The following is a 13,504-nucleotide window of genomic DNA, read 5'->3' on the forward strand; positions in this document are numbered from 1 at the left end:
AATGTAGAATTTGGCTTCTTGCCTTCTTAGCTTTTGTAGTTTTTTTTTTTTTTTTTTTTTTTTTTTTTACTAATTTGATTTGTTATTCCATTTTAATTCAAACAGTATGAATCACAGAGGAAGGGAAATGTAATAATTAATTTTCCTTTTTCCAGTTTTTGCAGGGAAGTCTTAGTCCTGCATATTTCTGCAGTATTTGAAATTGTGACAGCAGCTGCACTGACTCTATTGTTATCGGAGCCAGTGGGAACACTGAATGTACGTTCATGCCATGTGAAAAAGTTGTCTGATTGGTACACATTATTACATAATCCTAATCCAAACTATGAAGAAACACTTCACTGCACTCAGGAAGCTGTGTATCCACTGTAAGTAATAACCTTTCCTTAAGAGTATTATATATGCAAATATATATATAAAATAGCATGTTTAACCCCTTTCCCTGCTAATGTCTGATTCAGCAGATGTTTGGAGTTCAGCAGAGAAACGCCAACAATCGGACGTTCTGAAAAAATGTATTTTCCAAGTTATTTATTCATTTTAATAATAGTTCATAATACGTGTTTTGGACTAGTATTGGATTAAATAAGACTATATCCAGCATGTTTTAAAAGTTGGAGGCACTTGACGACTTTGTAACAGGTGATGTTTTGTATTAGTTGGCGGGAGTCTGCCGTCTTTGTCTCAGTTCATTGTTTGTCACAGCTGTAATCAGTCACTGTAATTCCATTTCTTTGTGTGAAATGAGCCATTTGCTTTTTTTTTTTAGTTGCTTCTTTCACGCCAACATGGCGCCATGTACATTGACTGTATCTATACATGGCAGGAAAAAATTTTGTATACAAGAGCCAAGATTTAATTGGCTACATGTTCTAGGTTCTCTAGGCCAAGACCTCATATCAGGTTTGGCCATCACACCCGGTTTCCCTGATCATCTGCTACTACATGAACAGCATCATTTTGCTGAGTCCTTTTACCATTAACAATCTTTGATATTATTTTGGCCAGTTCATGCTTATCTCGTCCATTAAAATGCAGCCCATGCTTGGTGTGGAAGTTCCTACAGCAATTACTGCTATTCAGCATGGTCACATTTTTGAAGTGCTTGCAGATTCGGCTTAGGATTCATTAGCAGTATCCACTTCTTTGTTGATAGTGGAGAATTCTGGCAAGTCATGGCGATGAGGCAGGTTTACGACAATAACATTTGCACGCTTCAGGTTACCTAGTGTGATCTTCACGGTTGAAGTTGCATCACTTGCTGGATTCTCCGCTGCATTACTTGCACATCCCATGATGACAATGATATCCTTTGATGACAGATTATTACATTCCTTTACTGCAGAGCTCACAACATTGGAGAGTGTTGCATTCGGTTCCACTGTACTTTCTACCTGTAAGTTTTCACTTACTGCATCCTTAGATAATATTGACTCTATACCATGTCTATAACTGTCAGTGGAAAGTTTAATTTTATGTTTCAGGTTAGGTTTGTCACTATTCTTATGTACGCCGTAAGAGTGTCGTTAGCCCAAAACAGCAGAACTCCAAACTGTTCTTGTCAGGAGGAAGTTAGCCTTGTAGAACTGGAAACAATCATGATCAACATAGTTATTTTTCACATTAACTTACAGTCAATTAGAAATAAACTGGATGCATTAGATGTAATACTCAATAAAAGACCTACTGATATTGTGTGTGTTAAACCCTCGGCGCGGTGGGTTTAAATGCCCGGTTGTCTGTGCTGTGGAAGGAGTTCTGAGCGTGGTGTTTAAATTTTCTCAGATTCGTGCAAAGCTTTATTCAAAACAACACAACTTTGGTACTGTTTTATGGATTTCAATAAAATTTTCACATACATGTTTAGAAAATTCCATTCTTTTGGAAAATATGATGCTATCTTACCTTAATAGTTGAGTTTGGTTTGGAACATCTTGAAGCATCCCTCAACGCAGAGACCCGCTTCGCAGTCTGGACACCAAAACACTGTTTCCCTCCAAATTTTCTGTTTGTAGCACACGCCACATCATTTGGTTGGCCTACTCTTTCCCTCGGTTAGTGGGATTCCCTCAGGGAAATGCCTTTCAGTGAGATGGGGAACAGTTTTGTCTGAAGAATGACGTCCAGGTATTTTTATTTCAAATGAACCTGGATGTTCCAAAAGCAGTGCCTGAACGACATCCATCCTAAATTTCAAATGATCTATTCTAGTTTCAGGGGAATTTCTCCAGCAAATGATCATTGCGTTTAGAATTGCAACATTTAATAACTTGATGTACCACTTTGTCATCTTTTTCCTCTGTAAAAAGTATCCATGAAGTAGCTGATCTTTCAGATCAACTTCATCCATGTTATCGGAAACAAGCTTTTCTTTTTCCTTACCATGCTTTGTTTTTTTCATGACAGTTTCTGCCCCATGGAATGTAGAGGTCATTGTGACATCTTTCTTATCATGCCACTTTGGGATGCAAACCTGGTCGGAATGCCGAGCTGTAATTTCCCCCTTCTTTAGTTGTGTGTTGATCACATATTTTGGAACGTCCTTTCTGTTGTCCGTCACCGTTTATTACAGTCTGGGTTACCAGCGCGTCGCCCACTTGTCCTCCTACCTTCAACTAATGTGCATAAACATGCTAGACTGCAATGGTGTATGGAACGACGTCACTGGGGACAGGAATGGCAGCAGATAGTGTTTTCGGACGAATCCAGGTTCTGTTTGTTTGAAAATGATGGCTGCATTTTGGTTCGCTGCAGGCAGGGAGAGAGGCATCATATTGACTACATTTGCACAAGACATACAGCACCAAATCAAGGCCTTATGGTGTGGCATGCTATTAGATACAACCACAAATCACAGTTGGTGTGTGTCCAGGGCACTGTGACCAGTTTGACCTAAATGAATGACATCCTGCGACCTGTAGCCGTAACTTTTCTGCAGGACACCCCAGACGCCATATTTCAGCAGGACAATGCGTGACCACATGTTGCTGCATGAACACATGCCTTCTTGTTGTCACAGGATGTCGTACTGTTGCCCTGGACCGTCCGATCACTGGACTTGTCGCCAATCGAAAATGTGTGGTGTATGGTGATGTGACAGGTGTGATTCCGTGACCCAATGCCAACCACCAAAGATGAACTGTGCAACCAGGTGAATACAGTATGGATGGCTATACTCCAGAACGCCATTCGCGCCTTATACGCGTTGATGCCTTCCTTCATGGAACAAGTTATCAGTGCTCATGGAGGACCTAGTGCCTACTAGGCAACAGGACATATGCTGAACCTAGGTGACTGAAATGATAATAGTTTCTGCAGAACATACTAATGAACATGTCCTGCAAATATGAACTTCCTCTCTCTAGTCTTTCAAGGTGTTCTATTTTTTATGAACATGAGTGTATATCTCATCCTTAGTGACTGGTTTCCAATCCCGCATTCTGGAACAAAGTGATAATAAGACCCTAGATTGGATTATTTGCTCAGCATATGAATTTGTTTCCCGAACTATTATTTCCAATAACTTGTCCGTAAAGAATATCTTAAAAACCTTCACACCATCACATTCCCCGCCTGCTTCATCCTTGAAATATCTCTCGAAATTCAGTGACAAAACACTATCGAAATAGGGATCAAGATACAGTAAAACCTGTCTTAACGGACACCTCTCACCGGCGGACAACCCTCATTGGCGGACGATTGTCTAGGTCCGTAATGAAATGCCATGTTGTGTATGAGTAATTTACCCTTCTTATATGGACACCCTTTATTACGGACACGGACACACCATAGCCACGAGAAACTCCAATTAAACCTCTCCTAACGGACACTTTCTTTTTCAAAAAATTCTGTATTTGTGTCCTGTACAGTATGTATTCTCTTACTTTTTACACAGCCGGTACTTCCAAGAATCACAGACACCGTAACTTTTGATCCTGGCTGTACACATTCTTGGAAGGCAACACTAAGCTACGCTATCACTTCTGGAAGTTGTGTGATCTGACATGCTCGACAGCGCTGGAATTCGTACCTTCACTGTCAGGTTACTTTTCATTGACTCGTGGGCTTTTGATGTGTTCAATTTTTCGTTGGTAAGTGTGTGTAAACATGGCTTCGAAGAAGTTTTTAACTTTAAAAGAAAAAATAGGCATAATAGACTATCATAAACGTGAGAAGTGTGGTGTGCGTAAACTGTCCGAAGTGTTTAAGATTGGAAAGACACAGGCAGCTGAAATTGTGAAAAAGCAAGAGGAACTAGTGAAAGAATGGCATTTAAATGGCAACGAACAGCGCATTAAACTGTTTCAAAGTGGTAGTGGAGCTCTCCTTGACAAGGCAACGCTAGAGTGGTTCGCTAAAATAAGAAGTCAGAATGTCCCTGTGTCAGGACCAATGATACAAGCAAAAGCGTTAGAATTCGCGACAGAATTAGGTATTGGAGATTTCAAAGCCTCGAATGGCTGGCTAGAAAGATGCAGAAAGCGACATGGTATCAACTTCAGAGTGATTTGCGGAGAATCATCCCGTGTTAATATGGAGATTGTTGACAACTGGCAAGAAAAAATACCTTCAATTATAGACAGGTATGCTCCGGAAAATATTTTGAATGCCGATGAAACTGGATTATTTTTCCGTGCTTTACCCGACAAATCTTTGTGTTTCAAAGGAAATCGTTGTACTGGTGGAAAAGTTCCGAAAGAACGTCTTACGGTCTTGTTATGTGCAAGTATGAGTGGAGAACGGGAGGAGCCCCGTGTGATGGGAAAAGCTGCAAAACCAAGGTGTTTTAAAAATATAGACGTTACAAAGTTTGGCATTGAATGGAAAGTGAATAGGAAAGCATGGATGGCCAGAGAAATAATGACAAGAGTGGCTAGGACAATTGGACAGAAAAATGATACGTCAGGAGCGAAAAGTGTTATTATTCCTCGATAATGCAGCATCGCATCCGGATACAATTAAGTTGCAAAATGTGAAGATCGTCTTTCTCCCACCAAATGTAACATCAGTTTCTCAGCCGCTTGACTAAGAAGTGATCCAGCACTTCAAGGTTATGTACAGACAGTTAGTGATGAAGCACATAGTATCAGAACTTAACGGGAATGAAGTAACCCTTCAGACACTGACAAAGGGGCTGAATGTTCTCCAAGCAATTTCATGGATAACCAGTGCATGGAAAAACGTCACAGCCTCAACAATTCGTAACTGTTTTCTGAAAGCTGGGTTTCCCGCTAGTGGTGGACATCCCGAAATAGAATCGGATACCCTTCCTGACAGCATGGAAACAACACAAGAGTTGATTAATGCAGCAGGTTACAGTGTACAAGTGAACACCTATATCGAAATTGATTCAGATATTCCAACAGAGTGTGAGAGTGGAGACACGAAAACGATTCTTCAGTCAATCCAAGGGAAGAAGGACAAAAATAAGAGATTCTGACGAAAGCGGGAGTGAAGGTGATGCTAATGACGACTTTCAAGAAAATACGGAAATGAATGTGCTGCCAATAACCACGTACAGTGAGGCTCTCGGCATTGTTAATCGACTGAAAGAATTTTATTATAAACAAAACGATGAAAAAGGTGTAAATTTGACCCAGGATTTAATTGCACATAGTGAAAACATCATTGCTAAACCGAAATGGACAAAACAAACGAACATTAAGAATTTTTTGAATCAAGAAGTATTTTTACTAGAGGCCTCCCACTAACTCATGTTGGAGCTGCAGTATATGTTGCACTAACAACCTATGTGAATCAGTAGCTATTAGATTGCGTGAATATAATTTTGTTGTATCTTTGTATCGTGCCCCTAACAACAATGTAAAATTATTTATATCACAGTTAGAGAAGCAGTATTGTAATAGTTGGTGATTTCACTATAAATATCTTAGAGGTGGCCATGATCGTTTAGGTCTTGATGTCTACATAGTCTGACATCGAGTCCTGTTGGTCAAAAAAATTTCACCATCAGAATGTTGGCCGGCAGGGTAGGAGAGGATGTGGTATACAACTTCTAATCACTGGATTGTGTGCCAAAAGCCTGGATTTAATTCCAAACCTCTCTACAGTGTTCATTTGGAGTGAGGGCATATGATGCTGTTGATGGTGATTTGCCCGTCGGATGGAGACGTAAAATTTTAAGCAGACACCTTGGTACTATTCGACAGGAGTATGTATGTATGTATGTATGTATGTATGTATGTATGTATGTATGTATGTATGTATGTATGTATTTATTTATTTATTTATTTATTTATTTATTTATTTATTTATTTATTTATTTATTTATTTATTTATTTATTTATTTATTTATTTATTTATTTATTTATTTATTTATTTATTTATTTATTTATTTATTTATTCATTCATTCATTCATTCATTCATTCATTCATTTTTAACCACAAGACTATGTGCTCTCTCCCTGCCTCATCATCATCCCACATCCAGACCTGCAGGTCACCGCCCATGGGCGTCAGATGGAAAGACCTGCACCAGGTGAGCCGAACATGTCGTCAGACACTCCTGGCACTAAAAGCCATATGATAGATAGACAATGATAATTACATATTTTGATTCAGCTTGCTCTAAAAAAGTTATCACTATTAAGCCCAACAGCTTTAAACCAAGAAATACAGTTAAAATACATAGCATTATGTTCACTTATTATAATAAGTATAAAGTAAATAATAATGTAGAGGATAAAGAAACATACAATAACTACAGAAAACTATGCAAAAATCATATATAAATCAGGCTAAACTTACAGAAAATGATAGGTATATCCAACGTGCAAATAATAAATGCATAGCTGCATGGTCTATTATAAGGAGAGCTAGTTGTACTAGTCATATTTTAAATAACTAAGATGTGATTCCTCTAGAACCTGATCAGTGTAATATGTATTTTATTACTGCACATAAAAGCACATGTGATCAGGATAACAGCATTTCATATGATGGGAATGCAAGTAAACTTAAACTAGTTGCATAATTTTTCTCTTGCCTCAAATTTATTGGAGAATGATTTTAGGTAGGTGGAGGTAAATCCACATACAGTCAGAAGTATTGTTACTAATTTGAATTCACCTACTATCTAAGTCATTTATGGTCTCTCCAACAATACCATCAAAGCAGTTTTTGAAATGCCATTGACATTTTTAATAAATTTAATGCTTAGACAAGGTGATTTTCCTGAGTGTTTAAAGATGTCTAACGTGATACCTATCTTTAAAAAGGGAGATAGAATGTGCCCATCAAATTACTGTCCTACAACAATAGTACTTACTCTCGACACGCAGGTCGCCTACGGCAGTCGAATCAAAAGACCTTCATCTGGCGAGCCAAACTTGTCCTCGGACACTCCCGGCACTAAAAGCCATACGCCATTTCATTTCAGTATTTATTCTGAGTAAAATGATTGAATCTTGTATATTTATGCAACCCAACGAGTACTTCTTCATAAATAATTTATTGTATAGCAAACAGTTTGGAATTTGAAAGGGTCATTCACTGATAAAAGGAGTTGAATGTGCCATCAAAGAAATATTAAATAATTTTGAGGGAAAAAAACAGTCACAGGTGCTACATTAATTGACCTGACAAAAGCCTTTGATAGTGTCTCACATGAAATATTAATTCACAAGCTCAGTTATTATGGAGTAAAGGGCCAAGAACTGAAATTAATGGCATCTTATCTTTATCAAAGGAAACAGATGGTGGTAATACTGTAAGTGATAAGAAATCTGATATGGAAACCGTTAAACAGGTGTCTCACAAGGGTCTGTTTTGGGATGTTTCTCTTTTATTTGTTGTCTGTATTAATGATCTAGCATGCAATGTTCCCTGCACATCTGTTCTATATGCTGTTGATACAACTTTCCTAAATAGTAATATTGATATGACAACACTAAGAAATAAGTCAACACATCTGTTAAAATTGCTGAAAACTGGCTTCGTCACAATAAATGAACTATTAACGTTACTAAAACAGAAAATATACTTTTTACCTTGAATCACACTACAAATAATGACTACCATAATTCTTTTAAATTATTAGGCCTACATGTACTGTAGATACAAGACTTATCTGGGAAATACATACCTCAGAACTCTGCAAGAGATTAGCCAGGGTGTGGTATCTGCTCAGGAAAGTGGAAACCTGCATCAGTTGGGATATGTTACTTGCATCCTATCATGCTTTCTTTCACCCTCATATATTGTATGGTTTCAGGTTATGGGGCAATTTTCCTATATCAAATAATGTATTTATTTGCCAGAACAAGGCAGTTCATCTAATTTCTGGATTATAAATTAGAGACTTTTGTAAAACTTTCTTTGTAGGCCTAAAAATTACGACAGTTCACTGTTTATATATCCTTAAAAATATTATGCATGTAAAAGATAATATTTCTGAATTTAAAGAACGATCTACAGTTGATATGCACGACACAAGGTACAAGAATGATCTGTATACTCCTCACTCCATGCTTAGTAAAAGCAAATACAGTAGAGACAATATGCGACACTCAGGGAGATATCTAGGGACAGCTATTAGAGCTCTCTCTAGTGCAGGGCCTCTCAGGGTGCATGCGCTTGGTGCATGCACTGTGCACGGTGCAAAAGACGACTTCGCTTGGTTGACCAGAGTGCAGAACCCCACTTCTCGATTTGGAGCAATAGCTCTTACTCTCTCTTTCCTCACGCCTGTCTTGCTCGCTCCCCCTGTCTCCCTCTTCCACACTTACCCCGTAGCGCTCCGAATCCGAGCTGAGTTGTGCCCAGTAGAGCCGAGCTTAGCCGAGTAGCCCAGAGGCGAAGCGTTGGTCCGAAACAAGCCGAGCGCGACCGATGCACAGTGCACGGAGCTCTTGCGCCTCGATTTGCACGCCTGAGATTGTGGGAGTTCGAGAGGCCCTGCTCTAGTGGGTAGTCCTGAGAACTACTGATTCTGTCATAAGAGCACGTGTATTTGTGTGTGAAGTTTTTGGTGTTATTTATGCGTTTTCAGTGAGTTGACCTAATTAAATAGTAGCGTGTGTCATTCCTTGATATCTCCTCTCAACATGAGGGGAAGGTATGTGCTGTATTTGGCTGCAGTAACTATGAATTAGAGAAGAATGCGCGGCCTTTCTTTTGCTTCTCTCGTGACAAAGTGTAAGTAATATTGTGTTTGCATATTCTTCCAGTGACAAAGAGATTTTTATAGTACTTCATAATCTTCTGACCTGCTCGACCCATATTTTAACTGGCTTAAAATATAATACGCATATTTTATTGTATAGTGCAGCAGTTAACCTTCAATACCGATGTGTTGTAGGTGTGATCTGTGGGTTTTGAAATGTCACAGAAGTGATTTGGATAAGGTGTACAAGAGAGAAGGGACGTTACGCTTATATAAGAATTATAAGATCTGTTCAGATCATTACCAGGCCAGCGACTTTAGAAATCCTTGACTATACAGCCAAGGGTATGTTACATTTTTACTCTAATTGTTCTTAAATATTCCTCAAAGCATCACTATCGACAACATTTTCATACTTTTCTTTCTTTTATCCCTCTTCTCAGATTAAAGCCAGCATTTTATAGATTTTCTTTCTGTTAGAAGGCTTCATGTTAAGAGGAAAATTGTCCAGCTTTTAAATGTTTATTCATTGCATTGTGTGTGTAAGGAATGTACCGATATTTTTATTGACAAGTGTCTTAATGTGATGATACAATGTTTTTTGAATGAGAAAGAAGACAAATCTAACCATAAAAGTTCAGGCAGGAATGCTAAAGCAAAAAAGTAATGCATAAATGAAAGATCAAGCCATTTCACAGCAGTCCATTTCACATGTTGTTTCAGTCTTTAAATAATAAACTTTTAAATAATTCTTCATTCATTTATCCAGAATTGCTTTAGCAACTTCGAAGTTAATATCTCAATAATACTTTCTTTCTAGACGTAATTTATTTATCCATTTTCGTATATGCATTTCCATTGATATTTGAATTTAGCGCGACATTTCAGGTCAAGTCAGTAGGAGCGCCACCGTCGAATTGTCTCCCATTTTAACAAGCCTAAATCCGTAAGTGTCGCGTATTGTCTCTACTGTATTTGGTAAAAGTACAGAAAGCCACTGTTACCAACAGCTTAAGATGTTCGATAAGCTTCCACTACCAATTTGAACAAGAGTACATTTAACAGGATACTGTCACAATTCTTAAGAAGAAAGGCATTTTATAGTGTAGAAGAGTTTCTAGAATGTGTTATTTTGAAAACTGACCTAATATTGATAGTCAAATTAATTTTGCTAATTACTCTGGCAGTATGGATTATATGTTGTCTATAGATTATTTGTGTTCGTACTGACAATACCTTGTGTTCATTTCCTGTACTTGATGATGGAAGCAATAAACTATCTAAAACTGTTGTGTAAAAATGTGATTATACATTTCATTGCAGATGATGACGATTTCCTTAGTGATAGTGAATTCGACAAATTATCAAGCGTTTCATTTTCAGAAGTTAGTGAAAGTGAACTTGATGGTTGTGATTTGGACCCCACACATGACCCTATTGCTAGAACAAGAGGTGACTAAAAGTGGCGATCAAGGGATGATCGAATTAGAACAATGAGACTACTTGTAATTAGTACCATCATGCAGGGAACACCATGGGTCGCCTTTACTTGCGAGTAGTTCCACTATGTTAGGTACAGAATAGGTTTGTGATTAGTAGCAACAGAGTGTGAATGAGTTTTCAAAGCAACCTAACAAAGAGGTCTAACGAATGGGTTGTTCTTGTCATTGTGTACGGATGACAACTCATCTACCACTGGTCAGACTACGTGCTTCCCATGTCTTTTTTTATTTTTTTTTAACATGGTTGTGACCTACACAGTCATTTATGTAAGAAACTTTATTCAACAGAATTGCCATAAATTTGGATGACAGCAGTAATATTGTTTGGAAACCTGTAAGCTTTGTTAAGATAAAAGCTTTCCTTGCTGTCTTAGTGAACATAGTTTTGAATAAAAATGAGCAGTTGAATTGCATTGCATTGCAAAATCTTCTCAACACCTTCTGTGGTTTAGCAAAACATTTGCTGGGAACAGATTTCGGTCAGTTCTGAAATTTTTTCTCTCCGCCTCTGGGTGGGGGACGCAGACGAAGAATACACCCACGGTATCCCCTGCCTGTCGTAAGAGGTGACTAAAAGTGGCGACCAAGGGATGATCGAATTAGAACAATGAGACTACTTGTAATTAGTATCATCACGCCTTTACTTGCGAGTAGTACCACTATGTTAGGTACACAGTAGGCTTGTGATTAGTAGCAACAGAGTATGAATCAGGGTGGGATTTACAGTCCTCGTGATTAGTACCACTACATGGAAAATTCTAAATTCCCGTGGAGGGAATTAGATATTTTTCACCAATAGAGCATGTCAAAAATGTCAAAAACATATCTGCAGTTATCAGACTGTGCCTCTTATAAGGGCTTCTGATAATTTCACCTGCATACACCCCAGTGTCAGTGGGTAGGGTCTGACACATCTCACTCTGATGAGTCTAGTGTCAGACCTAAGACGAAACGCTGGTTAATAGAACAAACGCCTGAAAAGCCTTACATCTGATATGTTTTTGACATAGTACCACTACATGCGAAACACTACAGGCTTACATTGCCTGTGATCAGTACCACTATATGAACGACACCATGGGTCTGCGTTCCCTATGATTAGTACCCACTGTGTGAGGAACACCACGGGATAGTATGAGTTCCTGTGATTTGTACACCTATGTGAGGAACACCATAGGTTTTCGTTGCCTTTAAGTGGTGCCGCAATGTGAGAAACACCATAGGTCTGCTTTACATGCGCCTATTATATTACCTGTGAGCAGTACCATAATGTGTGGAATACCGCGAGTATACGCTACTTTTGATCAGCACTGCAACATGACAAATACGATGGTTCTACTTTACTAGCGATAAGTACCATTATGAGGGGCCGATGACCTGGATTTTGGACCCCTTTAGACAACAAGCATCATCAATTCAGGATTGTGCTTTAGAAGTAGTCCCTTGGTTGGTAATACTATTCCTTTATGATAATTTCTGGGAATGTGGGGCATTGTGGGTCGGATCCACTGATAGTTTTAAGTTCATATTCACCCATTCATTCTTCGTCCTCACGTTTTGAATTCTGGCCGATGGATGATTTTGAACTTTTAAATTGGCATTACATTTTGTTTCATTTCATACCATTAGGGGCCGATGACCTAGATGTTAGGCCCCTTTAAACAACAAGCATCATCATCATCATCATCAATTTTGTCCCATGGTAGACACTTGAACATTGCAAAAACTAGGACAGCCCGGATATGATTCCTGGGCTTGATTTAGTCCTCCTGTTGATCATGCCAATAGAGTTTTCAGACGTTAATGCACACCAAATGAACTACTGTCCATCGAGAGTTTAGTTGGGCTGGAAAACCATCAGCTTCTATAATATATGCCCAACAAACACCACTACAAGTTGTGGTTTCACCGGGCGAGTTGGCCGTGCGCGTAGAGGCGCGCGGCTGTGAGCTTGCATCCGGGAGATAGTAGGTTCGAATCCCACTATCGGCAGCCCTGAAAATGGTTTTCCGTGGTTTCCCATTTTCACACCAGGCAAATGCTGGGGCTGTACCTTAATTAAGGCCACGGCCGCTTCCTTCCAACTCCTAGGCCTTTCCTATCCCATTGTCGCCATAAGACCTATCTGTGTCGGTGCGACGTAAAGCCCATAGCAAAAAAAAGTTGTGGTTTCTTTGTGATAATGTTACACATTGTTGTTTATTCTTGGTTTACTACAAAGATAAGAGGGATCAAAACAAAAATAATGACAGTGGAAATAACTGGCTAGGTTGTACGGTTGTGATGAAGTTGTTGGGAATGGGAAATTACCTACTTGAATAAAGGATTCCGTATGTATCATAAGTTATCAGATTCATGTCCATATTCATGACTAGGGGGCAGATTTCTATGACAGGTCATATTTTTTCCTTTAACATTATATCTTATAGTCTTGTATTTTCAACACGTTTCCAAGCATAATAATCAAAATTAAACAGTTTTTATTGGCATATAAATGCATATTTAGGCTTTCTTAAGTTTTATGGCATATTTTGACAAAATATCATTATAATGGCATATTTTGGTAATTTTCGTTTGAATTTAGTTTTATAAAAATCAGAATAAGCTCTAGAAATTATTTTTCAGGATAGACTGGAATATACTACTGAAGAACCATTCTAAAGTAGTGTATGGAATGTTTCTAACAGTTAGGAGCTATTGTTTGCTAGCTGGGTCAATTCCTGGAAACCGGGCTATTGTTACATGGAAGGAGAGGTAATTCTGCAGTTATTTGTCATTGTTCTTGCAGAATCGTCCTTCATAAAAACCACTCAAGATTTATTTTCAAGCACTACATTAAAAGCAGACCTGGCTTACGTATAAAGTCCAATTTTAATTC

The 13,504-nt window shown here is 38.5% G+C and overlaps 1 protein-coding gene across 5 annotated transcripts in view; it reads left to right on the top strand.

Moving 5' to 3' along the window:
* LOC136864029 (JNK1/MAPK8-associated membrane protein) overlaps positions 1 to 13,504 on the top strand; it is a 181,042-nt gene that overhangs the window by 50,939 nt on the left and 116,599 nt on the right. For all 5 annotated transcript variants that reach the window (XR_010859254.2, XR_010859255.2, XM_067140543.2 and 2 more), the window contains exon 3: positions 156 to 368. Coding sequence is in view for 3 of the 5 variants with exons in the window: in XM_067140543.2 (XP_066996644.2) it covers positions 156 to 368 (213 nt within the window). In the remaining 2 variants the exon portion in view is untranslated. The remainder of the gene's footprint in view (positions 1 to 155; positions 369 to 13,504) is intronic.

The sequence above is a fragment of the Anabrus simplex genome, chromosome 2, assembly GCF_040414725.1.
Source record: "Anabrus simplex isolate iqAnaSimp1 chromosome 2, ASM4041472v1, whole genome shotgun sequence".
NCBI lineage: Eukaryota > Metazoa > Arthropoda > Insecta > Orthoptera > Tettigoniidae > Anabrus > Anabrus simplex.